The 27,701-nt window shown below is 37.5% G+C and overlaps 2 protein-coding genes across 2 annotated transcripts in view; one reads left to right on the top strand and one right to left on the bottom strand.

Annotated features, from left to right (window-relative positions):
• Positions 1–14,234, bottom strand: part of TBCK (TBC1 domain containing kinase) — a 94,657-nt gene extending 80,423 nt beyond the window's left edge. Inside the window, exons 1-3 of the mRNA XM_039551640.1 lie at positions 14,161–14,234; positions 9,544–9,778; positions 7,032–7,104 (exon numbers count right to left, since the gene is read on the bottom strand). Of these exons, the coding sequence (XP_039407574.1) occupies positions 7,032–7,104; positions 9,544–9,736 (266 nt within the window). The 5' untranslated portion in view covers positions 9,737–9,778; positions 14,161–14,234. The remainder of the gene's footprint in view (positions 1–7,031; positions 7,105–9,543; positions 9,779–14,160) is intronic.
• A 216-nt stretch (positions 14,235–14,450) lies between these two features.
• AIMP1 (aminoacyl tRNA synthetase complex interacting multifunctional protein 1) overlaps positions 14,451–27,701 on the top strand; it is a 32,511-nt gene continuing 19,260 nt past the window's right edge. Inside the window, exon 1 of the mRNA XM_039551641.1 lies at positions 14,451–14,555. Coding sequence (XP_039407575.1) covers positions 14,554–14,555 — 2 coding nt within the window. The 5' untranslated portion in view covers positions 14,451–14,553. The remainder of the gene's footprint in view (positions 14,556–27,701) is intronic.

Below are 27,701 nucleotides of genomic sequence, written 5' to 3'. Positions count from 1 at the left end.
AAATACATAGGTAGGATGGCTGGCAAAACATAAAACAAGAAGTACTGGAAATACAGGAAATCACACTTTTGCAGGGGCTGGACAGTGCTGATTACATAAAAATATCAGGCATTAGACAAGCACAGAAGAAAGACCAGTTCATGCTTGACTTGAAGAGCTCTCAAGCTTTACCACCTTGACTTCGAAGAACCACCAAGGGCCATAGCTGCCTCTGCTGACTGTACAGCACCAGCTCTGTGGTATTGGATACTCACAGCTAATTTACAGTAAGTATCAGTTTTGTGTATACAGTGACAAGTAACAGTATGCATGAGCTAACCTTTAGCAAGATGTGTACTGCTAATGAATGAAATCAACATTTTAAACCTTAAAATTAGCCTGATCTGCCAGCCTTCTAAACACTCCCATCACAACAATGTCCAATGCCCTGGTACCTATCTAGTTATACACCCAAGAAGAGAATATCCATATGCACAGAAGAAACAAGTCTGAAACCACAATGACGTTAGAGATGATTGCAAGCATATCAATGCATCTAAATAAACCAGCTGTCTGATCCCTAATTAGTGACAAACGCTCCCTTGAAGACATTGCTCAGTAGTCCAAAAGCAAGAACTAGCACTTTAGAAAATAAAATCCCTTTCTAGAAGGATGCACAATAAAGTAAGTCTTAAAAGTGTTCACTCTTCCTTTTTTTTTTCCTTTCTAAAAGCAGGATGAAGTGTCAAACACTGTATTTTGTTAGAATAACCATATACTAACCACATCTTGTTCTCACAGTCTACAGCAATTTTTATGCTAAGCACAACTATCATAAATCAACATTAAGATTAATAACGTACTTTAAATCCCCTAAGATTTGCACAGGACAAATTTGACATATGGTTTTTCAGCCATTAGCTCATTAGTAGTAATTTGCTCATTAATGCAGAATGGAATTTTAACATGATCCTTACACAATTCCTCGCAGAAATATCTTTGCAGGATGAAGCCACCCTCCCACTGAGGATGGTGTTTTGTCTGTTTGAAACTCAACATCCTCTTTCACTAGAAACTGTAGACTCAAAACTCTCCAGTACTTTTGTTCTCAATTAACTCAGCATAACTCATCTTCAGCTCAAGATCTTTAATACTGCTTTTAGCACGGAAATCTGTATGAAGTGACTACAAGAAACTACAGAAAAAGCATAGTTGAACAAAAGGTTGAAATAATCATACTTTTTCCCCCATCTACAGACTTTATACTGTCATGGTCTAAGCCCAGCTGGAAATTAATCACCACGCAGCCATTCTCTCAACCTCCCTCTCCCCCCCCTACCTCAGTGGATTGGGAAGAAGAATCAAAGTAAAGCTTGTAGGTTGAGATAAGATTAGTGTCATAATTGAGAATAAAGTAAAATACAGTAATAATGGTAAATGATAATAATATTTGTAATAAAAAGGGAAAAACTAGCGATGCACAGTGCAGTTGCTCCCCACGCACTGACCGATGCCAGAGCCCCTTCCCAGACCCAGGCTGGCCGCCCGTCCACGTAACCCCCAGCTGATGTGCTGGGCACGACGTGCTGTGGAAGATCCCACGGGTCAGTTTGGGTCACCTGTCCCAGCTCTGCTCCCTCCCAGTTTCTTTTGTGTACCTCCTCACTGGCAGAGCATGAGCCAAGGAAAGATGTCCTTGACTCAGGATAAACATGACTTAGTAAAAAACCAAAACATCAGTGTGTCATCAACACCATTCTCATTCCAAATCCAAAACACGGCACTGTAACAGCTACTGAAAGGAAAATAACTGTACCCTAGCTGAAACCAGGACAAGAATATACAGCTATCATATCTACATTTTAATAGCAAGAGGCAGAGACTTTCATAACCTCAAAGAGTAGGATTCTTCTCTTTTCTTTTTTTTCCTGGAAAAGAAGAAGATAAGAAACAAGTGTGCACTCCCTGTTATGTTTCACATGTAAGGAGGAAACATGTGTGTTCTGAAAAGTCTTTGTGCTGCCATCAAACAGTGCAGCCAACTATACAGGCAAAATACCTAAAAAGATCACTCAAACATCAAGAACAACAATGTTCACCTCAAATGCCTCATGCAAGCTGCACCCATTTTCCATTCCAAACAACTGTCTTCTTGTGAGAGGAAGGCAATCACAGGAGACAACCTATGCTAAAAGGAACATTACAGGAAGATTTGCAGTCAGGCTAAAAATTACTTACAGAAAAAACCCAATACTTCTATATGAAGAAAAGCATAATTGGACAATATAAAACAAGTCCAGACTAACAGATCTTTCATCATAGCTTTGCAAGTAAAGCATTATCAAGAAAGTAAATAAAAAGTCTACAGACACTAAATGCCCAAACTACAGAACTTCACACATGCTTAGGAGAAAAAAACCTTTCAGTTTATTAATGCTACTTCATTTTACTATTACATAATTTATCCTTGCCAAATTCAGCCTTATTATGATAAATGGATTTCTTACGTGAAATTCCAACACAGACTTGATTCAAAGCAGAATACACTCAGCCCATGAAGCTCTGCTCATATGCAGCCCTTCAAGTCAAATCATGTAAAACCTTCAGCCCTTTGATGACTTGCACCTGTTTTAAAAATATTTTTGAGAATGTCTGGCTACTCAGAAATTGTTTCCCCCCATCTTATAACTTCTGTACCACAGTTGCACGTCAATTTTGCCAAAAGCACACTAACAGCAATGATGGCATGAAGAACTCTAGTCCAATCAATGAACAGACAACTGTTTAATACAGCCAAATAAAATCTACTCATCCGAATCCATCAGATCATGTTTTCTCCAAACTAGTAAACAGCTGCAGACACAGTCTGCTTCCCATCAAATGTTTCATGTATAACAAACTATACCTTGTATCTCTGATGGTCCACTAGTAATTCTTCAATACCATGACTTTCAAAACATATGACAACTATATTTTATTGAAGAAAGGAATAGACTTAGACTGTCCAAGCCACAAATTGAAGACCAAACCAGAAACTGTACTGTAGGTGCCAAAAGTCTGCTGAATGTCAGTATTTGCTGGCATTTTTATTGTTATGAACACAAGTGCAGACCAACTTCTTCAAAGAAGAAACACACTTCAAGCATGACAGAAAAGGAAATGCTCACAACTCCTTTTATAACAGCACAGGAGCAGAGAAAATAATTCCTTTAACACTGTCTGGAAAAGGTATCTCAAAGGAGTAGTTGGAAATGTGTTTAAAAGATGGGGGACCTTAAGGATAAATGTACATCCCACATTCTGGTCTTTGAAATCAACAGTGCTAAAATAACTAGCAACTTGGAAAAGTTAAAATTTTGATTGCCACTACCTTTAGTGAGACTGTTAAAGTATAAAACATCAACCTGCCATAACTTTTTGTGACTTATTTTCAATTCATTCACAAGAAAAAAATCCTTGTATGTGCAAGAAGACAGGAAGCCAGCTAGACTGAGACACATTTTCAAATCTCTGAACAGCAATAAACCATGATGAGCTTAAATCAGGTATTTACTATTTTTGTGCAACTATACATATATTCCCAGCCCTTTAAACATTTAACTGAACATACTTCAGAGAGCTGATTTTGCACTAGTGTGACTATCATAAACTGAAATGAAGTGCATCCTTGCAGTGAGCACAACAACACATAGGACACCAAATCAAGAATGTACAAGCAGGAAACAATGACCCAGACTACAATCGCTCTCTGAGAAGACAATGGAGACTAGTCTGGTGAAACATGGGATATCGGTGCCTAAAATTCTTATCCTACCCTTATCATACCATATCCATGGCTGCAGCCTGAATTTCCTGTGGCACACAACTCCAAAAGAGCTCCCCTGCTGTTACTGTGATGCCCTACGGAAGCACAGTAAAGAAAATTAGGATTAATGTCGCTTTTAGAAGCATTAATTGTAGTTACAATGTCCACATGGCTATCCTCTGAAACAGAAAACACTAAAGAGCTGTATTAAATTCCTTTTCTGTACCTGGTTACCTACAGTAAGAATTGTGATGAGCCAACACTCATTTCCTCCCTTTGAGAGTTCTTGAAATTTACCTGATAGGAGTTCTAACAGCAGCAGGTGTTTATTCCAGGATCCCAAATATGCAACACTCAAAGCAGAAAATAATCTGGCCATAAATTACCAAACACTTACTTGCATTAATCTTTGAAAATGAAGTTGAGCATGTTAATTTTGAGGACAATGACAAACTATCTCTGCAGTTCCTGGGGACTGCTGACATGGTATTGTTAGGTAATGAATGAATGAATTCTTGAATATGTCACAAGTCCAATTTCTAGAAAATGTTTGGTGGTATGCTCAGTAAAATGACTTTCTGAACTGTGACAGAGCAGATAAAGCAAACAGTTGAAGCTCTAATTTCCAGTGTTTGATCCCTATGTGCAACTGATTTACTAGAATTAGAAAACCTGGGGAAAGTCTGAAGGTAATTGAAGAAAAAACATTGCTACATTTCTTTTTTAAAAATATAATTCATATATTAAGGAATGTATGCTACACCTGATGCATGACTTCAGCAAAGATTAACTGCAAATAACTACCAAACAGCTGTATGGCCTGTTTTCCAAAATGTATAGAAAGACAGACAGTCCATAATGTAATGTCTTGAATTTCAGGACTAACATAGTAGAAGATTTCCTGCTGATTTTACATCAGCTTGTGGTACAGGTGCAAAGGACTTAGGTTACTGGCAAGTGTAAGGGAAATTAATCTAGGAACCAGAAGAGCAGTTTCTCACATTCCATGAACAGTTTATAAAATTAATTGCAATAGCACACACATCAACTCCGGATGTGTAGCCAGCGATGCTATCACTGACCAATGCAATCAGAATTAATAAAAAAGCCAAATACTTCCTCCAATAGTAATTGATATAGACAGATCACATAACCAATAACTGGGCATTGGTCCATCCAACTTATTTCTGGAAATTTCTGGGTCTCCATAGGAACAAAAAAATCTGTTTTCATAAAAAAAACAGAAGTAAAAGGAAAACGTCAGTTTTGCAAGAAACTTCATTTGAAGTGAACATAATTTATCCTTTAGCTACTACTGCAAAAGCTGTAATTTACAGTAGATGAATCACTAATGTCTCTTAAAACTATGGATACACATACAGACTATATTTTAGCCCTATACCTCAGGTGGTACAACTTCCAGAAGAAATCCCAACTGGCTCATTAAAAGAAAGACCAGATAATAGAATAATTTACTACAGTAAAAACTATCTCAAGACAAGAGGAAAAAAATAAAGCCAGGCTTTGTGCAACTACTCTCAATCGAGACACCGCTCAAAGAGCTGAGCTAACACCACAAACTAAGTAGCTTCCTTCAGCATGCCAAAACCCACAGTTTCATACCTTAGAAAGCTATCTAAAAAAACCTAAAAAATCCTTCTGGATGCCACAAGAGACATGCTACTATAGAAGGGCATAATGGATGTGCATATAGACCACATCTGTTATCTGAGGAAGTCTTGTCAGAGAATCTGAGTAAGTATACTGCATCAAGCAATTCAAAGCAAATTGAAATAACTACATGCAAGTTTTTTCCAAACAGTCTAGAAGTAAGCAAGCAGTCTGGACTATTTCTCATCTGACAGTAAGACACACATGCTCAAAGAACAGTGTGAGAACTGAATTTAAAAGAATGAAAAGAGCTTCTGATGCTTTAACTTCCTCTGGAACTTTGCACATTAGGAACCTGATGCAAAATTGTTTGAAGAACTATAGCATATATCACACATGAAAAACCCTTTACACCTAACTACCTCTCTATCTTAAGAAAAAAATGGAAGCTAACACTCCTCAAGCTACAGCCCTCTGCAACACACACTGTCATACAAGTTCAAGTTCACAAAATGCTAACACAAACACAAGGCATTTAGATGTATCTCTGCCAGACATTGTTAGCATTCTATTTAGGGACTGCAAGGCTCAAAAGGCTAGAGATCCAGTATTATTCCATTTATACATAGCTAACTTAGGATGGACGACAGGAAGTCACAGTAGCATAGTACCTTATTGAACACAGCCCACCTGAGATGCCTCATGTTAACCAGGAAGACAAAAAAATTGTCAATTATTTTACTGAGTAATTATCATCTCTATGTTTGCATAAATATCAAGAGCGATGAAACCTAACACTTGATACAAACTTTAGAAACGAAACTGAATTTTTCTAAATGTGTTTTATATTTATGTATTTTCCGTGTTCTTAACCAGCCAGTTGGCAGGAAATGCCTTACTATCCAATGGAAATAATGTTAATCTCCTTCCACTCTTCACATTTTCTGTGTCACATATTATCTTGGACAAGATACCACTTCTTCGTTTCAAAGATAATAGTGATAGATTTCAAAATGGCAGTTAACACTTTTTGCAACAAGCCTGACAATGAGTTTGGGTTTTTGCTTATTTCTTTAAAGATAAAGCTCAACTATTCTATACCTCTTACTATTTAAGCAAATAGTCCTGACAGCCTTTGGACTTGGTTTGGACCAAAGCCTTGCTGAAGTGACTACATAAACCCAAATTCAAATCACTTATTAGCACTCTGGCATAATATCTTGTCCACCTTCTGGATGATAAATTAGTAGATTTCTACAAATAAAAAACACACAACAAATTCCATCCATTCTGGTGGAAGTTGTATTTCATCACCTAGCAGACTTTGCTTTCTAAGAATTGATGCGAAGATTCCTTATCCTGCCATAGGTCTGATTTTATTCTTAAAAAGAAACCCAAGACTACAGTATAAGTTACAATATATTTCAATTATAAGCAAGTTCCCCATAACAAAATTTCACAGAAATGAGTATTCTCTCTTTGGGTGCATATTTTGTCTGACAAACAATGTCTTTAGGTTAAACTTTAACAGAACGAAATTTATATAAACCAGTAAAGTTAAAAGATGGTCCAGAATTTTGCCACAGATGAGATGTAAAATAATGATGAGTGGATTTGAGTTAGCTTGACACCTCACCTGACAGGCTTTCTTTCTCGTAGCAAATCTTCCAGACTCTTTTCACAGTGTTCAGCCGCCACAACCAGTCTCTCTAATTGGTAAACAAAAAAGTGTAAGAGGACTGGAATCCAAATGAAACTCCGAGAGTACAGACTTCTCACTCTACCTATCTGGCAGACATTAAAGTATTTTGATATACGTTGTACAGAAAGTTACACACAATTAAATGTTACAAGATGTACAACTTATTGATAACACCACTAGTTTTTATTTATGAGATACAGGAAATTATCTTTCCAGTTTCCTCATGCAAAGCACTGTCAATCCAACCATCCATGCATCCAGTAATCTCCCAACAAATATTGAAGCCCTCAGCCAATGTCAGTCAGATTTGACTGAACAGAGGTCTCAAAGATGAGCATATATAAATTTGCAGAAATCTGTGGCTGGGTTGATGAAAGAAACTCAAAGCAACCCCAGCTTTGAAAAAAGGGACTCAGGGTGAGCACAGGAGCTTCAGTCCTGATGGGCCAATGAGCACATTATGAGCTCTAGCACCCCTTGCCCAACACGAAGCTGTAGGGATCCCACATGTTCTGGACATTGATGGGCTGGCTCTGAACATAAAGGGAAAACCAAAACTACTGTTGCACTGAAGACAACAACCATGCAGTAGGGAAAGACAAAGGTATAAGATGTTACAGGGGCATGTGAGAAAACCACTAAAGAAGCTTTGCTACTTCCACTAACCCAGCAGTCAATGTTCACATTCAAAGCCAAATCAAACTAAACTATTACAAACATTTTTGTAACATGACTGTTACAGTAAGATGAAGATGGAAAATTAAGGAACACAAGTCATCACATTAAAGCTGGAAAGCTTGTTACACAACTCTGTTTCTCCTTTTTCAAATCAAAAGACCATTTAAGCTTGCTTTGGAAGGAAAAAAATTGAGATTGTCTTCTACAATGCTAACAAAGATTTGAAAAAAGTTTACTTTTACAGAAAAAAAAATCCATCAGAATGTTTTTCTTTTAATTTTATATTCCCCCCTCGGAAGTCTTTTTTGGGGGAATTCATACATCTAATTTTTTTTGCATTGTTTTCCTAGTCTGCTCTCACATTTCTCTGCAATAGTAGAAACTGACGTTTGCAAAAAAAATCTCCACAAACATTAAAATCATTAGGCATAGAACTGACACACGGAGAATTCTGTCAGTATCGAAATGACAAAATTTGCCACTAAATTTCCCATGTTATTTCAAAATTATTAGCTGCCATTCTAACCACTGTTAAAACAGAACACTCTCCTGACTTCATGGTTAGACATTTTATTTGCTATCCTTCAAGTTACTTTAACTATAAGAAGGTTTTTTTTTCCTCCATTTTTATAAACACACATGAATTTTCATGTGATTTACTCTTTGTTGTAAAAACGGCCAAGTTTAATTATTATTTATTAAATGTTATGTTAGTTAATACTTCCTAATCTTCCATCCCAAACAATATTGTGAGAAAATCCCAGTTTTTGTTTCAAGAGATACTAGTAAATACAAATGAAAATTATTAAATTTTCTAGACCTCCTGACTGCGTAAGTAAAAAATTACATGTTGAGGGCAAAGGAAAACACATAAAGAACTCCCTGACCCATAGAATACTTCAGTATCTGGAGTTGGCAATATCCTAATTTTGTAAAAATCTGAAGCATTCCATCATACTGCATTCTAAAGGGGAAAAAATTACTTGCTCTACTTTATGAGACCCTGTAGCTAATCAAATACATACAATGCACTTTTGTATGAGAGCATTGTTGATTTAAAAGTTAAAGGTGGCAATGACTTAAATTCTCACAGGTGTTGCAGCCTTTTTGTGGAAATTAAGTGCTGTAGTCCTGCTGAGCTTGCAACAGAATATCTAGAGCAGAAAGAAACAACTGAAGTTTTATTTGAGCTAACAATAAGTGTGATAACAGGTACTGAAAAAAATCCCAAACCTGTACTGGAATAAAGTAACCATTAGTGGGAGAAATCTTGAAGAAATCAAAAGATAATAATAATACAGGAAGCTTGCAGCCAGCACATGAGATGACAACACCAGCTGCAAATCAAGTACAAGAAACCTAACCACCACACGAAAATGTTCACAAGATGAACATGAACATGGGTTAGGAGTTCACCATCAAAAATACATGTATTTCTATATTCCACACAAAGACATGGCAGAGCAATTGAGTACAGGAATTTTAGTGAGGTATAAAAAGAAGAAAGCGCTCTTCTTTTACCAGTTAATGTAACACAAAACAGAACAGACAACCAATCTCTGCTTTGAGTCTATCAAGAAGACACAAAAGGACTAATACTGCTGGTCATAGCAAAGGTATTCAAGAATTTTGAGACTGAAAACTGGCCACCTTCTGGTGCTATGAAGGCAGTATTCTGCTCAGTCACCTTAAATTATATTGTCACCAAAAAACCCCAAAACCAAAACTACAATCATACACAAAATTTGTTCATTGAACAGATACTCACCATGTTTACCTCTGGTAATGTCAACATACTGGCAAAGTCTGGGATGGGTGATTGTTTTAAGGATTTGAAATCTCCCCAGAATTTTTATGGAGTTAGGTGTTAGAGGGAGGCCATTACTTCCACAGACATCATGTGGCAGAGCTGAGGCAAAGAAGGTGGAGGCACCCATCACAGTGTCTTTTAAAGGAAACATATTTTTCACACAATCTTAAGCTCTTCAGAGCTATTCGTGTTCCTTAAATAGAGAAAGCAGAGTAAAAATTTATCAGCAAAAGATACAGACTCAAGTTACTAGTTATTTACTAAATAATGCAATTAAAATGTTTTTCTTTTCCTCAGGAAGTCACACAGGAGAAACAGAACACTTAACAATTTGGTGTCTCAAAATTATTCTAAGGGAACAATCTTCTTCAAAGCACAAAATTCCCAGTAAAAAACTACTAAATTTATTTGTGAATCCCAACTGAGAGCAACTCCACATAGGTTGCACAAAGATCCCTACATACCAAACTTATTTACTAAGTCTATACAAATGGAAATTATGAAAGATACCTTCTATTTTAACTAATACAGTCCAACTTAAGATACAAAACAAATATAAAAGACTGATCTCATTTGTGGTTTTTCCCCCCCCAAAGAAACAGACATGAGATATGTACTTTTACATTCTAATAAATATAACCATATTAAATATGAATGTATAATATTAAGGATCAAACTTTAAAAAGGAAGAAAAATCTGAAACAGCTTTGAGCACTGAAATATTTATTATATTATTTGTATTAAAAGTCTTATTTGTAAAGATTCAATACTTTCATATCTCATGAATATTTCATAGTTTTTTGCAGATGATTTATTTTACGATGTGAACAATGCACACTACAGTTAGAATTTTCCATTGGAAAGACATCAGTTGGACTGAGTGCAAGCACAAAGATTCATTGGCGTGTAGCAGGTTCCAACTGGAAACCTTTAACAGCGTATTTATAACAAGAACCCCCATTTTTTATTATTCATTAACATTCCACGTTAAGAAACATCAAGTCTGCCAAATAAACTATTCGGTTTCAGAAAGAAAATATATATTATAGGTTACAGATGCAATCATAATCTTGCTTGACACAATGGTCCTCTAATGCTTGCTCTAAAAGAAAACAAAACCAGGTTATTACAATCAGAGTGGAGGTAAGGAAGAGTAAGATTATGTCTAGCAGCAAGATATATTATGTCTCTAAGAAGGTAAATAGGTACATATATATATTGTGTACAATATATTTACGGAGGTAAAATGTTCTCATTTTTACCATAGAAAAATGTTAGAGAATACTTCTCTAATACATTGTACCTGCATTCAGCTGACACTTAGAAAGGAATTTTAATGAAAAGAATTATTAAATACTATCAATTCAATAACTAGTTTAAGTGATTAAACTTTCCTTGCACTCCAGATCATTTGGCTTACAAGGAGGAATTTACAGCACCTACAATGTGTTCAAGTAGGTAACTGCAGACTTTTCACTCTGCTCCTTTGGTTAGAAACCAGATGGGCAAAAAGCAAGACATCAGATAAGCAAACAAACTTTCCTGTTGCCTACCTAAAGGAATCAATAAAGAATTTTAAAAGGTATGCAATAAACCACATTCTCTTACTACATAATTAATTCCAGGGAAACCAAGAAAGCAATGAAAAAAGTTTTCTCTGATGATGATGGAAACCAGCCAGTTCTGTCAATTGCTGCCCTCACAGTCAAACTCTGATCTCTCCTTAATTCTCCACTTACATAAATTCCAGGGACTAAGTTGAAAAATAAAACAAGTAACCCCAAACTTAAGCCTTCCACCACCTTTAGAAAGGGACTTATATTACAGCTTAAATGAAAGGGTGTTTTTTAACAAATTTTTTTCAGTCTCAACATTTCTCTAGTAACTTACTGACATTTCCAAATTCAAAAAGTATGGTTATAGATATTTTAAAAGTTCATCTGAAAAAAGCTCTCCTCTGACTACTTTAAATTGAGGGTGTTTGGTTGGTTGGTTTTGGTTTCTTTTTTCACTCCACATCAAAGTCTAGCAGAACTATAAACACATTGTCCTTAGTTCAATGTACACAGTTTTATACTTCAAACTCACTTCTACTGCACAGAAAAGACACATACTGCATTAATTTTATGATTTGAAGGAATTAATTATATCCTGCAGAACTTCCCTGTGACTTTCAAATAAAAATAAGAAGAGAAGAAGAAAGGTTTGTTATTTTAAACTAACACCAGAACCAGTTAACGCAAATTCAATTTTGTGACTGAATTCTGGAAATCCAATTCTGATAATCCAAAACAGCTAGGATGGAAGAGGAAGCAAAGACTTGTCTTATGGTCATCTAAAATCACTGAGTCACTGTTTCCAAAGCACCATTTATCCCATCTATGAGAGACAGTCTATCACAGCCGTGAAACATGCTGGCATAAAGATTAGAAGGCCAGAAGAGGATTTCTTGCATCCCACCTCTGAAAAACCTTCCCTAGCTCCCTACTTTCATCTAAATCCCCATTAGAAACCTTTATAGCGCACAAAACCACTAACCAACATCAAAATCAGAGAACACAAAAAAAAAAAAAAAAAAAAGACCTTTAGAAATTCCTGTTCCAATATTCAGATTAGAACTACTTTGAAAATCTTGCACTAGATAGCTGTTTGGTGTCCAAAAATGACAAATAAAATACAAAATGGAACTCCATCTACTGAGCAATTTATTTGCTCCTCTGAATATCTACTGCTGCCAGAGAACAAATGTTTTTTCTTCAGAAGTCAGCCTCTTCTAGAAACATCGGTTACAACTTCTTCACTGCAGCAGTACTACGGTGATCAAGTTAATGGACACTTAGAACTTTGCCCTCAGGAAAAAAAGTCAAAACATAATAAATCTGATTCTCAGAAGAAAATATTACACATATAAAGAGGCCAACCTGAATGAATCCATCCAGTAAAACACATCAGTAAATTCCTAAAGCACCCACATGCAGAAATAATGGCAAGTAGCCCCATTAGTAACTTGACATGCTACTTAGTTAAATGCCTCCTGAGTACTCAGATGTAAATATCCCTTACTTAAGGAAGGCAGCTTTTCAGAATTAAGACATAATTATAATCAATACTGCTATTGAATTAGTTTTAAAGCAATTGAGAGCAATTTTAGGAGAGCAGGTAGCCCAAACATCCTATACTTCTTCATTAAATCATGGTAAGTTAAACAAAGTAGGCTACTTTGTAAGAGGAAATTCTTACACGAAATAATTTTGCTCTTAAAATATTTCTGCTGCAACTACAGTAATTATTAATTTGATAAAATAACTGAAATAGAAAATACAATCTAACTAGTGTTGCTACTTCACAAAAACCCCGAAACTGAGTGATTTCACAAAGTTTATTAAAATGCAGAACAGGTATTGAAGAAAAGTTGAATTCTGATTCCTATGGACGGGAGCACAGAAAATAGATAAGGGTTTGTTAGAACAATCACAACAATGAGATGGGATTCTTTTTTCCATCTGCAGTATAAGCATCTACTACAAAATGCCATTATGTTGCTAAAAAAATCCACATGTCAGCAGTACTGTTTTTAATTAAATGTTTTCCCCTATGATTTTATATCAAAACATCTTCTTTTATAAAATTTTCTAACTTCTCTAACATTCATTGAAGTAAGAAGTATTCCAACTATATTTGAAAAGTTATTTTGTGAAAATGCTAAACAGTAATTCCTTTGTAGCGATATTAGAACATCACTCAAGTGAAACAGCATTTTTTAATCCTTGCTGATTGCTTATGTATCAGTAATATTTGGAGAATTTTGTCACACATACATGAATGCCTCTGCATTCAGTGTAGGTATTTGCATAAGTTACTGGTGCTGTTAGGAGCTTTTACAACGTTACTACATACATTAAAACACTGCTGCTTTGAAAACCAGGCGTCAGAGTTGGTGAGATTTACACAGACACCTCAAGTTGCACAGCTTCCACTTGCACAGTGGAAAAAAATAGCAACACTTGGACAGCTCGAAGAAAACATATAGAATCGGTTTTGATAAGCAATTAGATAGATCAGAATAGGTTTTTAGTCCCATTTCCCTCCTTTATAAATTTGTTGTTTCTTTAACCTGTTTATTAGTGTCTTTTGCTTAGAGCCTGCCTGCTGTGCTACGTCATTGTCCCAATAAAGACCTAAAATGGGGTTTGTCACCATTTGATTTATCCCAGCAACTAAACCTGGCACAAGAGAAAACACTTTCACTCGGTTCTCTAAATAACTCATAGAGATGCTGGGGACCCTGATACCCCCTGCGCTGCTACAAACTCACTGGCCAGAGAGCTCCTGGAGAAGGGGAAGGGAAAGGGAATGGGGACGGGGCAGGGGATGGTGGAAGGGGGGGGGAAGGAGTAAGGAGATGGGCAAGGGGGAATAGGGATGGGGAAGAGGACAGGGATGAAGGAAGGGGATGGGGAGAGGGACTGAGCAAGGGAATGGTGATAGGGATGGGCAAGAGGATAAGGATGGAGGGGCAAGATGGGCAGAGGCAAGGGAACGGGAGCGAGGAAAGGAAAAGGGGCCGGGGGGTACCTGCGCGAGAGCCGCCGCCCCCGCCGCGCCCCGCCCTCTCAGCGACGTCACTGCGCTCCGCCAGCCGCTCGCTGTAGGACCATAGGGGTGACCTGCACGGTGCCTGAGCATCCTTTTTGTTCGGGTTATTACAAAACAAAACCAAAAAAGAACATAACAGAAAAAAAAAAAAAGATAGAGAGAGAGAGAGCTTAACACCCTTTCCCCCGTGTGTATGTATGCGTGCTCTGCCAGTGTTTCGGGAACGGCGCGTTGGGCGCCTTAGCCCTGTGCTTGCTGAGGGGGAGCGAGGCTTTCCGGGGCGCCTGCTTGCAAACCTCAGGCACTCGCTGGAGCAGCCCCGGGAGCGGGTCCTTCTTCCCCGGGCGGGCAGCGGCGGCGGCTCCTCGGTTCATGTGAGTGTCCCGGCGGGGCCGCGGCCTCGGCCGGACGCGCTCTGCCCTCACCGCGCTCTCGGTGCCCCCGCCGGGCCTCGCCTCGCTGCTCCCCCGCCAGCCGCTGGGGGACGGCGCCATGGGTGCCCTGGGGCTGCCCCGAGGGCCGGGCCGGGCCGAGCTCCCTGGGGTGGGCGGGAGCTAGGCAGGGTCCCGGTAATTTGCTCCTGCTGATTTGCTTCGAGCCGCCAGCGCAGCGCGAGTCGGGTGGAGCGGGGGTACCCTGTGGCGGTGGTCGCAGGGAGGCCGCCCTTGTGAGGGCAGTGCCCCGGCGGAGGGGCAGGATCATAGCCGCGAGCCGCAGGAACCGGCGTTACGGTCGTGGTTCAATTCACGCAAGGGATTTTATGGCAGGGCTAGACGTTCGCTGTAGCTGTAGGGCGGCATTGTAAATTCACATCCCGCGCTTTGCGTGGAGGACGCGCCCGCACGTGAAGTGGTTCATCTCAAATCGGTTGTGTTCCTTTATTCAGCTGTGTCCCTGGAATGAGGGTTTGGAAGCGGCGTAGTGGTGGGCTGTTCAAGAAAATGCTATATTAGCCTGCAAAGTACGTGCACGGAGTATCCACTGACGTTTGCTATTACTTAGGGAAAAGTAGATGCTGCCTCACTTTTGGTTAATTGAATAACGTTCGTTATACTTTGGCATAGACTTGAGTGAAAAACAGAGTATAACTCAAATAAGTATTCGGTCCACTCTCAGTAGAGATACTTACAAGGTTTAACACACAACACGTGTTCTGTGCAGGGATGCGTGCATTGGATCAACAGGGATGAGCTTGTAGTTATGTTGCCACTCCACAGCTCCCTAGCATATGGCAACGCTACTGAAGCACTGTATATATCGGGTATATATCAGTATATATATCTGTATATATCAGTACTGAATATATCAGGTAGTGTTATACCTGAGGCTCATCAGTAAGTGGTTTTGAACTGGGTTTGGCATCTGGCAAAATAAAGACAATGCTACTGCAAACTAAGTAATACCTGCATTTCTTGCTCTTTCTTTTTAACTCAGAGATTGTTGTTTTCTTTTAAGTGAACTCATTGCTTTTCACAAATAGTTCTGGGATTCAGGATACTTGCATGAAATCTGTATTAAGTTGAGGCAGTGTTGTATATTTTTAGGTAGCCTCAAGGGTCATTGCTTATCAATACAGCTTCATCATAATATATTCTCTCCACCTTGTCACATGTTAGCAATATATTCTTGTTGCAGTAATTTTGACTTACGAGATTTTTAAGCAATATATTTGTGAGTTGCTTTGATGTTTTAGCAACACTGAATCCTGAAGGTACAAGATGTTGAAGACAGAAATTATTCTTAAAGCTATCTTCAGCAAATTTATGCTCTGGAATGTCTCTTTCCTGTTGTAACTTTGTGCATATTTTCCATACATTGCTATAGGTATCTTTGTTTATTTTACACCTTTAAATGTAAAGAGAGAAGGAAACAACTTCTCATTCTCCAGACTGAAAGCAGTGGATTGTGTGGAAAAAATGGTATCAAATGAAAAAAGGTATTTGCTAAAAAAATTTGTGCAAATCTGAAAATAGTCCATCAGATTGGAATAATAGGACTCGAGATGCCTAGAGCCTTGAAAACTTGATGCTTCTGTTCATGAAGCATATTTGAGTGGGAAAACAATCTAAAAAATAAGTTTAATGCAGAAAGGTACGATGATACAGCTTTGATATAATTCTAATTTAGTATGAATTTAGTAGTGGCAAGTTAACCTAGGGCCTCTATCAAAGGAGGGCTAAGCAGTCTGTGGATTTTTCTTAATCCTTTTGATTTAGGAGATACTGTCTGTAATGGCTTTTCTCCTAAATATATTTGACTGAAGTCTGCTTAATATGTCATTGTCATTTCAGTTAGTTGTGTTATCCAAGACTAGGAATTAAGTTAATTATATGCCGTGATGGGGGGAAGCAAGCAACCCCCTGGGACTTCTTATGCTTTGCAAAATCCTTTAAATCAAATCACAGCATTTTCTTAAAATGATTTTTGAAAGTCAAAAATTTATGCATTCTAGTCTACTAGAGTCTTTAACTTTCTACTACTGATCTGCAAGTTTCACAATATTATGTTTTCCTGAAAAGAAAGCCATAAGATACCCTGTAATGCTCCATCCTGCAAGATGTATTGGTGGCACAGCTCCCTTTACTTTCTCTCAATTCTTTCTAAAGTTGCCTGCTTAATATCCTTGGTGAAATCACATTTGTGCAGGACAGGGTCCTAATTTAGAGAATGATGAAATATATATACTTGACTATAGTTTATCACTGAAATTTCATGCTATGTGCTTGATACACTGAATTACTTATTTGATACATTGTTACAATAATTTTCTGGGTGTTCCAACTTATCTCTTAATCTTTCCTTTGTTTTTGTTTCCTAAACTTCACTGAGACCTTGTTTGCAATTTTGGGGGTTGGGCTGTGTGTTCTTGTTTCTTAATTCAGGACTAAAGTAGAAAGTTAAAAACTTTGATTCTATATTAGACTGTAACACACTGAGATACAGTACACTTATTTCAGTTAGCAGGAAGCTTTAAAAACAGTTTCTGGAAATATCGTAAACATGCCTCAAAGTATTTCTGTACTTTTATTACCCAGCACATTTTATACTGTGGAACTGTGATGCTTTGAATTATGAGATCATGAGAGATAACATAAGGTAATAATCAACTGCAATGATTTGTGTTTTCTTTCTGAATCTGTAAACCACTTCTAAAATTGTTGCTCTATGTAAATTTACTAATTGCCAGTAGAGCCAAATTAGAAAAATATTGGTTTCTCAGCTTCCCTGCCCTTTCCACATTAAAGTAGAATAAATAATTTTATGTCGTGTTAGTCTGAGAAAGCTTGACATCAGACTGAAGGGTGGATCTTGAATTGACAAGAAAAAACACATATTGAGATGCAAAATACAAGATAAATGTTATCCAAGGCCAAGAATGAAAAGAAGAATTGAGTTCTTGTATGCCTGCAAATCCCACCTACTTTATAAGTCCCCATGAACAAACTTGGGAAATACCTTTGTAATGAAAATAACATAAAACAGTTGTCATTAGAAGGATTAGTCACGTGTGCAGAAAGACAAATCTGGTATCGGCCGTAATATTTTTTAACTTTCCTGATTATGATCTGATTGCTTTATGTCACAGCTATTAATTCATGTTTGTCTCTTCTAAGGGAGTGTTACCTAAAACCTAAAGAAGGTCAAATACTAGCCAACATAGATAAAACTGAGGAGTCAGCACAGAGGACAGCTGATAGGAGCATCATGTGAGCAAAGCAAACAGCACCTCTTGCTTCTTGTAGTGATAGGAGTTAAATGAAGTCAGTCCAGCAGAGACCCCCAGAAACCCATGTGTTCTTCTGAACAGTTACCTGCATGGTTCTTACCTTTACCAAGAAACATTTCTGCTGTTAGATTTCCTGTCATACTGGGGGTGGGGGGAAATCAGTGTTTATTTTTTGTTTCCATGGTTACATTAGTATTAAACAGCAGGGGGAGGAAAGAGGTCTCTGATGGCTTTTTTTCCTCCAGTGTGATGGAAGCCATACTTACTCGTAATTAAATATAGTTTACAAAAGACTTGGATACGTCTCAAAGTAGCCTCCTGCTGTCTTTTTTTCTATTAATATTTTGTAATATTTAATGTTATATTATTTTGTGCTTGGGGAAAAGTGCTTTCTTTAAAAAAAAAATTCCTTCAAGGAAAATCTTAAAGTGACTCCAGATCAGTAAGTCATCAGCTGAACAATTTTTTCTCTTGGAAGACAAAACAATGCAGTGCTGTCTACCTTATGATGTTAGAGGTTAGTTTATTCAGAGTGAGTGTAAATTGAATACATTGGTATTTTACTTCACAGGTGGTTTCTTTATCCTGCTTTCACACTTAGCAAATCTTTGATGTGTATTATGTTGTCCCAAATAAATACACTTGAATATGTGGAAATATCACAGAAGGGTAGGTTTTACTGCATGGTTTTTAAAGTTAAATAAAACACAGGCATGTAAAAGACAGAAATGTGATTGGGTTTTTAACACTGGGTGTTACAAGAAAACCTTAGCAGAAAAGGAGCAAAAGATCTTCTCATCTATTATAACTTAATCGCTTCTGACAGTTGTTTGCCTAGCCTGTTTTTAAAACCTTCCAGTGATGGATATTCCACAGCCTCCAAAGCCAGCCTGTTCAGTCTATTACTCTTACTTGAAAGTTTTCCAAAACTTAAATCTTGCTTTCTTTTTCATGTCTGCATCAGACCTGGTGAACAGTTTAGTCCCATGCTCGTACCAACTTGCTTTCTCTTTGAAGAACAAGACTAGGTCTCCCATTTATCTTGTCTTCTATAGACTAAACAACTGCACTTCTTTCAAGCTTTTTGATCTTCTTTGAAGTGTTTTGAAAAAGTTGAGAGACAGGAAAGGGGAATCTGGACAAAGGCAAATCTCTGTGCCAGTTGTAGGGGTCTTGAGTATATATGAGTTCAACGTGAGTATTGCTCGGGCAGCCTCTTGAGCAGCTGAGGTGGTTTGCCTATAATAAAATGTGGCTGGTCAGGCCTTTCCTGACTTGCTTCTCCTTATATCCTGTGTCCCTCACACTTGTTTTCTAGAGAAAGTAGAAGTTTGAACTTTTTTTTTTCTTTACACTGGAGCAGACAGGCGTGGCAGGGTAATAGACTCCCAGGTGAGAAGTCATTCTCTGTAGTTTTTGTGGCGTAGAGTTGTGTTAATTGATTGAGTTATTAATTGCCTTTATGCTTTTTGAGCCATAAAGCTTTCTAATGGTGAAGTCTATAACAAGCATGAAACATATTGCAGGCAGGTATTTTCCTCATGACAATACAGCCCCTGTGGCTCCAGTGTCAGTTTAATAGATAGAACAAGGGAAAGTGGTTTTTTGAGTATAATAAAAATGTGCTAATTTGCTTTGGTAGCTTGATAGCTGCAAATGTTTTGAGATTGTCACCATGTTCATTTGAGTATTCCTAAACTGTCAAACATCCATGTTTATATTTAAATAGGAGAAGTTCCTTGCCTGAGCATGCTCTGTGCTTCTAGGAAATGTTTTTAAATTCAGTCCAGTTAGAAATTTCTAAGCAGTTATAACTGGTTTTAGGCATGGCAATTGCTGTCACTCTTGATTACAAAATTCAGTGTGCCAGATTCCTGTTCTTTCTAGAGGGCAGTTGTTTATGATGCAAATCATGGCCTGCTGCTGGATAATACTCCATAATACCAGGTGATTGGCCAACACACAAAGAAATCAATTTATAGGATTTTTTCTAAATGCCAGGTTTGACTTCCTCCACCCCCACAAAGAAACCATCTTAAAAAGGCATGCCTTTCAGGATTGGCACATGGTGGATGTTTTTGGGCTGGGAGGGACCTTAAAGATCATGCAGTTCCAACCCCCTTGCTATGGTCAGGAATACCTTCCACTAGACAAGGTTGCTCAAAGCCCCTTCCAGTCTGGACTTGAACACTTCCAGGGATGGGGCATCCACAGTTTCACTGGGCAGCCTCAACCAGTGCCTCACCACTCTCAATTCTTAAATTCTTATGCAGCTTTATATAAATTAACAGCCCAGAAATTGTTCTTTGACTTCCAGAACTGTAGAGAGGGAAGATTACACTAGTGCTCATATTAGAAAGCAACATGTACTGTATTTAATCATCATCTGCTAAACACAATTCTTGTAGAACTCATTCTTTCCTCAGAATTCTGAAACGCTGACAGAGATTCTATTCTGGATTAGGGGAAAGTTGAATTCCTGGCAGCTGGTAATGCATTAAACATCATCAAAAATTGCCTCAAGTTAGCACATGTCTTCTTGAGGTAATTTGCTTCAATCTTTTGGCATAAAACTACCTATTATGGAAGACTTCTATTTCCATTTCCCTCTCATCAGGAGCTTTTCCAACATAACTGAGTACGAATTAATAGTGTAAAGCTTAGTCTCTGACTTCAGGACCCTCTCTCGGAAACTATCCATGGCTATTGGATCTGATTTCTATCCCAGAGTGTTTCTCAATTACAGTTTAATATACAGCTTTGTAGTGGTGTCTTGTTTCAGACTCTCAAGATAAGTGGACAGATCATTTCAGCAGCTCATTTGTCCGGGGCAGCTGGGGACTGCTGTTCCCACAGGAGTGCAGGGGCTGGTGCGTGGCATGCGAGAGGCACTGCATTTGGCTTGCTGGCAGCTGCTGTGGAGGCAAGGCCCCAGGTTCACATCTGTGCTAGTCCTACCTTAAGGTTTGAAACCTGTGTCAAGGGCTCTAATAATTGGTAACAGTCACACGCTAAGGAAGTCACTGTTGCCAACTAGGATATGACACTGAATTGTACCCCAGGGAAATTAATCTTTTCTTAGAGGTTCAGTTACCCTTGCTGCATCACAGTGGTAAGTAATTTCGCATCCAAGTGACCCTGTATAAAATAATGCTCATGATAAGAACTAGGCACACACAGATCTTTTCTTTTTCCTTTTTTACTGAAAACTTACCTGCGAATTAACACTTCTGAAGACGTTAAACCAACATATTTTAATTGAAAATACTGATTTAAAAATTATTGGATTTTTAATAGAGGAATTTGGAACACAGCAAAATTAGACTTTAGCTAAACTTGTCTTAAAACTTCTTTTGTTTCTGTAGTTTGAATCCATAAATGAAAAATGGCTATTCCCCAAAAGCTGCTTGGAGGATTCTTCTGTCAGAGACTATCAGTCTTAATAGCTGACATCAGCCCTCTCAACATCCAAGATGAGTGCACAGGGAGTTTGTTTGCTTTAGTGAATTTTTTTTTCCCCACTCCACAGATCAGTATGAAAAGAGGGGAAATAATTTTCATCCTAGAAGTTTTGAAAGCTGTGAGCCTCAAGTGCTTCTCGCTACATACAACTACAAAGAAGTGGTAGATGCTGCTGGCACGTGGTTTTGAAGCTACATGAACCTGCTCCTGGCTGCTGAGGATTAGTTGTCAACCCACTTTAGATACAAAAGTTCATTTAGACTTTTCACTCCACAGCTGAATAAATAATTTTCTCTGCACAGGGTTAGTTTGTATCTTTATAGGTTTTCATTAAAATACCATCCTATTCTATTACGTGAGTAAATTCAGCATTGGAAAGTACGGTTATTTGTGATGTGTTGGGGGGGAGGGATTTTTTTCTGTGTAAATAAGGTGCTGCAGGCTCAAAGTTCATCAAGATCTGCTTTTCCCCTGAAAATTTTGTTTGGCAGTTTTGTTGCTCCCCGTTAAAAGATGTTTGCCATTATTCTTGCATTGGTTACACACAAACATGTGCACACAAACACGCACATTTTCAGGTTTTTTCTTCAGCTTTTATTTGGCCCACATAAAGAACACCTAAAGTTTCTGCCTCGGTAAATACCAGCAGTTGCTAACGTGTCTGAAGTTAGAGGACACTGATTTCTTTCGCAATACATCTGCATGAGGTCTGCTCAGTGCTTTTGTGTGTAAATAATGGTTCTTTTTAACCTGAGCACTTGTTTAAATTGAATGGTTAAATCCTGTTTTCCTTTAGCTGTGCTTCGAGATACTACTTTCACAAGTAGAAAAGATGATATTAATGTAAAAGTAATACATTTCAAGATTCTTTTTTAACACACTTGGACTATGTAAGATAACTAGCAGACAGGTTTCAGATATTAAGAGCATTATGAATTGAAATGGAGCAGGGGGATCAATGTTCCTGTGAACTACCTAACCAATACTATTATTATGCAGACTATTGCAGACATAAAATGTATTAATGGTATTCTTATTCTTTCTTTCCCTTTCTATAACTGCTGTACTTGCTGTAAATTAAGGAAGTAGTGTTAATGTTCACTTTTTTAGGATAAAGTTGCAAAAATCAATAAAATGCCTAAGGAACTGTTCTACTTGACATCAGCAGGTAGATTTCAGTGCAATTCTGATTCTTCTATCTGATTTATGAGTAGTTTATTCTGTAGCTACAACAGTAATCTAAAGCTTTCACTTTACTTTTCCAGTAAAACCCCAGAGGGTGAACCACAGTACAGATTCTTCGAGTTCTTGTGGCATATGCTGACCTTGCAGACTTGTCCAGATGCAGCTGAGTCCTCTTAAATTTCTGAATTTATAGGCATATGTGTGTGTCTGTAATTGTAAAGTTCATCACCTGTCAGGGAAGTTTTGTGGGGATACTTTGAGACATGAATAGCAAATACTTAATATATGTATTTTTATTTGTATATGCACACACATCTGTATATAACCACTGGATACACTGTGATTTGGTAATTTAAGCTTTTAAACGCATAAAAAACCCCAACAAAATGAAAGAAAAACAAAAAACCCCACAAAAAACTTGTCAGTTTTTGATGTAAACTTTCTGTTCTAAAGAACTGGATGTGTTTTGGGTTTGGAAATCGGTGATTACAGTCAAAGAGACGAGGCAGGATGTCGTGGGCGTTGCATCTTTTTAGTCATGGGATTTATTGTGGGAATTTCTTGTGCACGCGGTGATCATTTACTGAAAGATTTTGATAGTATTATTAAAATATTAATGCAGTGGGATTCGATGGATAAACATTGCTGAAACACACATAAGGCTGTCCAACTGTTCTGGCATGTGAGCTGCTACTTAAACTGCAGACTGCACTACAAAGCACAACCAGGTGAATCTCTCCGGCACTTGAAGGGACCTGGCAGATGCTGTGGGTGTGGAACCTGGTGAGACTTCAGTCAAGTGGTGCAAAGAAATTGCTTTCCTTGAGTCCTGTTGTGAGCCATCCTTGGCTGTTGAATTACCGGGCAGACTTCTCAGATTAATAAATTAAGGTGTAAATTTTGTTACAGACCGCATTCAAATACTTAACTGCTGTCTTAACCCGAACAGAAATCCTGAAGGGTAGTCATGTCTCTGCTTTGTTTAGTCCTTGGAGTGTCTGCTCTGAGGTGGGAAAGAACATGAAGTTGATTCAGGATTGGACTGAGGCAAGCATTAGTAGAAACTTCTCTTTTTCTCTTCTCCCTGAATAGACATTTAGCACAAGTCACATCAGGGATGTGAATGAAACTGCGAGTACTCTTAACCTTTTGAGTGTTGCAGCTGTAGCGTGCTAAGGTATGATGCAGTTAATTAATACAATGTGGCATTTGCTAAAGTCTTGAAATGCAAATTGAACAAAATACTAAAATGATTTTTACTTCTGACTGTTGAGTTTCTAATGATCTCTATGGTATCAATCGAAGGCATCCATTTTAATGCAAATTAAGCCAGTCAACTTCATGCTTCTACTCTATTTGTTGTAATGTATGCCTGTCTTACTTCCTCATTCATTGCTTCTCATAGATTTGATTTTTGTCTGTCTCATTAATGCTATGACTTGCTTGTAGCTTTGGTACATTGTTCCCTTCCAAGGCAGACTTGTCTTCATGTTTAAAAATAGTCATTACTAAGTAACTTCTGTTGCCTCAAAATTGGTACCAGTGGATGGGCCTTTTGTTGTGTGATGTTCCATCGCATGTTTAAAAAATCTCTTTCGTGCCGCAGTGTTTTTCAATATGAAAAAGTTCAGTTTTCTGTGTTTTTACTATTTACAGCCATTTAAAATAGGGAGGGGTAGGCTCTTAGGACTACTAAAAGGACCTGTCTGCAGCTGGGATTGAGCCTGATTTATCTGGCAGCCAGAAGGTTTGGACTGTAGTCTCCAGAGCTGGCAAATCATTCCATAGAGCTGACATTGCTACTTGGATGGACTGTGTTAGACATTTTGGGTGTTTGAAAATCTGCAAAGCAAATATTCTGACTTTGTCAGTGCCAAAGATGTGCATTGAAATAACATATGGCGAAAACGAGCAACTTTTCCTACTACTTCGGTACTTGGCAGATTCCTTTCAATACTGTCTACATGGAAGGGTATAGATAATGAATACATAATAAATTGTATTTAAGAGCTAAAAGAAAAGAAAATCGGGTTGTTCAACTGTTTAAAGCCCCAGTTACAGCAATCACTTTTTCGGGAGAAAGGAAGACAAGAGTTCTGATGTCTTTCTGCAGTTAGGAATCTCTAAAGCTGCACTGCCATGCTTTGTAACACCCTTTTACATTTTAGGTTGTAATTTCTTTTTGCTCATATTAAAAAGACTATTCTTTTTTTAGAAAAATACAAGGGTAGTAGTTAAAATTTCATTTGATCTTTTATAGTGCCCAAATTTCTAGTACCTAGCAGGGAATCACTGGTCTAGTACTGAGAATCAAAAAACAGGTTCCATGATGATTCATTTGATAATTTCTAGATTTTGACTTTTTATACTGCCATCTACCAATATTGCTGAAATTTTGAAAAAAAAAAAATACAGTTGTGGTTTGGGCGTTTTGGGTTTTTTGCGGGGGGGGGGTTTGTTTGTTGTTTTGGTTTGGGTTTTTTTTTTTTATATTTTTAATTTTTATGGGTTGTCTTCATTTCCTTTGGGGGGATTTTTGTATGTTTTCTGGGGTTTTTTTGTTTTGTGAGTTTTTTTTTGGCTAGGTATTTTTGTTCAGCTGGGTTTTTTTTTTTTTTTAATTTTGTTGTTGCTTTTCAAGTGTTTGCCATTGTTCTGCCAAAAATGTTTTGACAGGTTTCCTTTGCTGTATGTAGAGAGGGACCTGTGTGAGCATCTGCATTTTGAATACTTACACATATTTGCTTAAGGTCTTGGACCATATTTTTAGATGTGTGAACTTTCTGCTATTCAGGAAGCATACATTCTTCCTTTACAGAGCTAACAATAAACTTAATTCTGAAAGAGACGTGAGCTGGTAGTTAAATCTTAACTGATAATGTGCATGCCTCAAATGTGCTTGAAGTGATATTTAAGTGTAAGTGCACTATGTCTTCTTTGCTCTGTTGTAGCAAGGAAACTGTGGGTTTAACAGTAATGCAGTGCAAAAGTATCTAATACTTAGAATACTTCTGTCTTATTTCTCAGCATTACACTGTTTGTTATTGATACTTTTGCCTGTTTTTATATGGGTTTAAAAGTCATATTTTTTGAAACTGTTTGTGAACATCTCCATATCTGACTTTTTTTTTGATAGAGTAATTTTTTTTTTAATGGAGGAAATTTTTTTTAATTGAGGAATTATATTTTTCCACAGATAAAACTGTGGAAAACCTGCATTTCCAATAAGTAAATCTGATTATTTTCTGTCTATTGAAGCCTGGAATCATGTGATCTTTTAGAATTGCATTTCCTGAGAAGGAATATTTGGGTGTAAAAGCCATGATTGTGTTTTACAATGTATGACAGGTATAAAACCAGTGAAATACCCAATCTTTTGTGGTAGTGATAGGTATAAGTGCATGAAATGTACTAAATATACCTGATTTCCAAAATGTCCTAGCAATAAAACTATTTAATTGGAAATTTGTAATGAAGTGTTTTCGGCTGTTGCTTCCCTAACACAAATTGGGAACTGCTGCTGATTTTCTTTGCTTTACTTAGAATGAAGTGTGGGGATGATGGAGTCAAAACTAAGATTTGATTGCAAAACTAATTAGTTGTAGCTCTCCTATGTTTTGGTTTGGGTTTTTTTATGTAGTTTTAATTTTTGAGGTTTGAAAACTACACCTTAAGTTTTTCTACCAAAAATGTGAAATTGTTAAATCAGGTATTCTAAATCTTAGCCAAAGATGCTGACAGCATCAGGTCTAGAATACCTTATCAGAAGTTAGGAGAAACTGTTAAGAGAGAATTGATTTTTAAAACATGGATCTCAATTCTCCAAGATGATAAAAAGTGGGATGAGTTACAACAGTTGCCTAGTTGCAGTGATACTTCAGTTCAGCCAAAGAAAACATACCAGTCTGCTTTCTTCTGTTTTGACCTGCTAACTGTTGTTCCTTACCTTGTAGAATAAGAAGGTGTGATGTGAGATTCTCAAATCTGATTCACTGTATCCTCACAGTTCACAGAAGTGCAAAGCATAGGAAAGCAGAATCTGGCAAGCAGCTGGCACGTTCTGTTAGGTTTATGGGTTTTTGTAAGATTGTTTGCCAGAAATGACCATACTCTGAAAAGATGCTCAGATAGAAGTCTCTGAACACACTTCTTGCAGAAGCAAAGTGATTGCTGGTACTTGGTGTTTTACAGAAGGTAGAATACTTTGCTATACAAGTTTGCCACAATCTCACAAAGGAAGAAAAAGAGTTTAATTAGAGATCTGCTTAAGACCAAAAGCTTAGGAAGAGAAATTAACATTAAGTATTTTTCTATAGTTTGAATTACTGAACTTTGGTTAGCATTGGAGAAATTGCCTTTGTGTTGTTGGTAACTTTTAGAATAAGCCACTGGTTCTGTTACATTTGAACAGATCATCTTAATTGAAAAGCCAATATGTCCTTTTGCAGATCTTTATTTTTTCCCTCTAGTGAGAAAATAAAATCTTAGGTCTTGGTTGGCAGCCACTCATTAACATACCGTAAACATATGGCTCACAGAGAATGCCACCTGGGCCATTTGTGATTGTTACCTGCTCTTTGTTAAAGATGAATAGGATTAGCTTTGCCGTAGGAATACTTGATTCCTCCATGGCGAGCACAGAGCAAAGAGCAGTGATGGGTGGGAGGAAAGGTCCGTGCAGAGGAGGATGCTGCCCAGGTGTGGTGACCTGTCAAAGTTTACCCTCTTATTATGAAGGAATTAATGTGTAAGTGGGAGAGGAAGAGAGGAGGAGGCAGCACTTGTGGTTAAATCTCCTGCAGTTATAATCTTCGTGTGTTGGTATTAGCAAAGCATTGCATGAAAAAGATGAGAACTTCAAAGTACTGAGCTTTTTGAAACTTCCTGGAAAAAAAACTGCTCAGAGCTAATTATTTTAGGTTTTAGGAGTCGTGTTCAGATTTCAGGTGTTGCTTTTCATTTTGCTTGTTTGTTTGTGGTTTTGGTTTTTCTGTTTAATGATTGCTTTTCCAATAGTGGAAAGTAATTGGTTCCATGTTCAGACTATGGATAGATTCCAAAACTAATTTTTAGAGGTTAAGTTTTAAGTTTTGTCATTAATTTTATTGGGATTTTGGCTTTTTCTTGCTTTTAACAATAGACAATA

The sequence above is a fragment of the Corvus cornix genome, chromosome 4 (genome assembly GCF_000738735.6).
Source record: "Corvus cornix cornix isolate S_Up_H32 chromosome 4, ASM73873v5, whole genome shotgun sequence".
NCBI classification, from domain to species: domain Eukaryota; kingdom Metazoa; phylum Chordata; class Aves; order Passeriformes; family Corvidae; genus Corvus; species Corvus cornix.
Note: the sequence above shows the minus strand (reverse complement) of the source record. Positions and strands in the feature narration are given on the sequence as shown.